The 3,515-nt window shown below is 39.9% G+C and overlaps 1 protein-coding gene across 1 annotated transcript; it reads right to left on the reverse strand.

The window, feature by feature from the left end:
- Window positions 1–34: 34 nt before the first annotated feature.
- On the reverse strand, window positions 35–3,306 carry LOC112464920 (protein strawberry notch-like; the record flags this gene model as incomplete). Its single annotated transcript, XM_025032214.1, is given in 10 exon segments — window positions 35–680; window positions 772–1,082; window positions 1,171–1,423; window positions 1,581–1,871; window positions 1,873–1,952; window positions 2,024–2,161; window positions 2,246–2,380; window positions 2,645–2,863; window positions 2,962–3,069; window positions 3,204–3,306. Coding segments are annotated over 10 exon segments (2,284 nt in total), but the record flags the coding sequence as incomplete, so codon positions are not given.
- Window positions 3,307–3,515: the final 209 nt, after the last annotated feature.

Raw genomic sequence — 3,515 nt, forward strand, 5'->3', positions numbered from 1 at the left:
TTACAGAATAAAAATTTATAAGATTAATATTTACCAACGTCAGAATCGCTGTCGCTAAAGAACGGATTGAAATCAGAACTGGCGTTGCTCTCTTCGTCCGTATGATGATCGTCTTCACTTTCGGTACCACTTAATTTGTACTCGGAGCCAAAACTGTGAGCGCCGTTTCTGTCCTCGTCTGATATTTCTTCTTCTGATGACCAAGAGCGCACTTTCTTTGTCGCACGCTGCTCTACTTGCCGAACCGGCTTCCTCTTGCTGCCTCCCGCAGAACCGCCAGCACCGTCTAAGTCATCATCGTCTAACTTGAATTTTGGTGGTTCTAAACCAAGGAGACGCTGAATGCGATTACGATCTGGCGCCGGAAAATGTTTTTCCACTAGCGTTTGCAGAACTCCCTTTGCAGTAGAAACAAAGTCGCTAAGTTCGCCGTCGTCACGTTCCAACTGCTCCAAAGTACGTGCCTCGCCGGTAGACTGTAGACCAATCACCACACATTTACCAAATTTGACCGCCTCGCGAGCCACAGACACCGCATGTTTCACTTTCGCGGCGATACAGAGATATTTGAAGAAGCGTTGATGCGCCGACCAGAACTGGCCCCACATTGTTTTTTTCATACGATTCTCCGCACCTATTGACTCTGCCGCTTCCTGGAACCTCTGCATCGCTTCCACCCACTAGATCGAAATAAAATTGTGTGATTATAGGAACCGACCAAATGTGAACAAAATGTTTCATTTTTTTTATATTTATCTTTGCATGACTCACCAATCGCACAGAGTGATCATAAACTTTCGTGAAATCCTTGGAAAGAGGTACTTCCTCGATCTTAAAGGCAACACCGTGAAAACTCAATTGCCGAGCAATATACATGCCGCGCAGCTTCATATCCATCGCGCCGACTCCGCGCTTCTCCACGGCAGTGATGAAGCCATTGAACTCCGGGAAAGGCGTGCCCTCACCCCACATACCTAATCGTACTATGTAGGCCATATTGCGAGGTTCAGAGGCGCCGGTTGCACTGGCATATACGACTCTAGCCTTCGGAAGCTTATTCTGCAGTTCCAAAACTGTTAATCCTGCAACAAGTTTTATGTCATCAGTAAAATAACTTGAAGCTACCCAGACACTTCAAAAAAGTTTTTGCGCGTGAAATTCTACTCCAACCTGTCTTAGTGGGTTTTGAACTTCCGGTAGGACACAGATTCTTTGCCCGGTGACACTCGTCGAAAATTATCAGACCGTCGAAATCGTCGCCGCACCATTGAAACAGCTGTTTCAATCGGCTCTTATATTTCCCGCCACTCTGCGACGATTCCCCAATTAATGCAGAATACGTGCTGAAGATCACACCTTTCTTCACATTACCGTTCACAGCTGACGAGACTTTTGCGTATTTAAATTTATTCAAAGGATGTACCTGCAAGCCAATTTTTTCATTGTAATTTACGATCGACTTATCTTTAATAATAATTATTTCAAATAATTAAAATTAATATTTATTGTGAAATTAAAAAAAAAACTGAGTTTTAACATCAGTATACATATATTCAATATAGCGCAGATAAATTACGTACATCTATTTTCGATGCACCTATGTCCTTTAAGTCGCGCTCGGCATCGTATTTAAGATCGTTCGACACCGACACCCAGATGGCACGTTTTCGACCTTTCAAGTAATTCTCGAATATAATACCGGCTATAGTCCTGCCTTTACCAACGCCCGCGCCATCGCCGATCAGAAATCCAGCGCGTGTACCGTCGGGTAAGAGATGCTCACGCTGTTGAGAAGCGTACGTGATGGACTCGAGTTGAAGCGCAGAGAGCGCACCGGATCGTATCGTTTCCTCCGGTATGGAGACCTTGTACATACCAAACATCTGTTGGTTCGACGCTTGACAAAGAAGCTGTTTCCACAACCGGATCCGGATGCTTTCGTCCAAGTTTGACTGTTAATTATCGCAAACTTTAATTCAAAGCAAGCCGCGCATAGGTGAATAAAGATAAACATTGATCGTACGTTTTGTTGGCATGTAATCGGCGTAAGTCTCGGCGACACCCATATCTTCGTCGTCTACTTCCTCCTCTTCTGGAATATTTGGTTGCATCAATTTTGTCGGGTCTCCTGCATTCATCCACATCTGCGACACTGCCTTACCTATAATAAAATTATAAATAGTACATGTTTGCCTCGTAAGATGTTCTTTCGATCAGAGAATCTTTATTAAGGTATCGCAAATACCTGAAAGCCCCGACCAATTGGGTTGTCCATGTCCAGTTTGATTAAGTAACTGAACAAAAGGATTAACTCCCATGTTCATTCCAGGCATACCCATGAAACTACCCATCGAAGCATTCATGTCCATGCCAGTCATGTCTAGGAAACAATTCAATATTATTGTAACATATGTATATATATAATTATAGCAATTGCATCTCAAGATTAAATTTAAAATTATTATAAATTCAAGATATAAAGTTTTATTTATAATTCAGTGATCAGAGTGATGTATGTGCATAGATAATATTCATTCATACATAAAAAAACAAAACAAAAAAAAAAACAAAAAAAAACAAAAAAAAACTCGTGAGAAAAAAAATTTCTATGTAAAATTTATTTTTATTTTTAAAGAATACATACTTGACTGAAGAAAAGCAGCAGGATTAAATCCTACAAGTCCTGGTGGAAAACCAGGATATCCACCAGTTGCTAACTGATTAAGTTGATTCAATTGACCTGTGCCAGCGAAATTTGGTGGAGTACCTTGAGAGCCTCCTACACGCACCATCTCGTAGCCTGGCGCTGCTGCTTTTGTCACTAAACCTCCAGGAATTTTATTACCAAATTTTTTATTTAATTCTAAAAATAATTGTCGCAAAAAATAGATTTTTGATCAACCGAGAGATGTGTGTGCTAATAAAAAAAGTACTCGTATTGCTTTAAATATTGTGACCTACCGTTTAACGCTCCTTGTGTTTTTTCCAAAGAATTCTCTAGCAAGTCTACAGGCTTCTCATCTTTGATACTTCCAATTCCAGCGGCCGTCGCCAGATCTTTACCGCCACCTAGCAAATAGTTTTTTGTTAGGTTATAAATTTTATGTGGGAATAATCATATTATCTTGTACAAAGTGACGACTCATAGAATATCTGATTGAATAAAATCTACATATGCAAAGTTGTACAAGTTCATAACTTACCAGGTACTTCAATTTTATCGGGATCCTCTTCATCGTCAAAGTCACTCCCACTGGTACCATCGCTCACTCCGTCATCATACTTTTTTGTTGCCTGCAAAAATACACGTCGCAATCAACAGATTCAACTCGAATTGCAAAAATAAAAATCCAAATTAAGAGCAAAAAAAGAATATATAATCTATCTATAAAAATACTTGTTCGTAATAATGTAAAACTTTTGTGTACATGGAGCGTGTAGCGTATTAAATTTACCGAGCCATTATAAAATAAGCAACTAACGAAAGAATATTAAAAAAGTATAATAATATTATA

The sequence above is a fragment of the Temnothorax curvispinosus genome, unplaced genomic scaffold (genome assembly GCF_003070985.1).
Source record: "Temnothorax curvispinosus isolate PA1 unplaced genomic scaffold, ASM307098v1 QBEX01014733.1, whole genome shotgun sequence".
NCBI lineage: Eukaryota > Metazoa > Arthropoda > Insecta > Hymenoptera > Formicidae > Temnothorax > Temnothorax curvispinosus.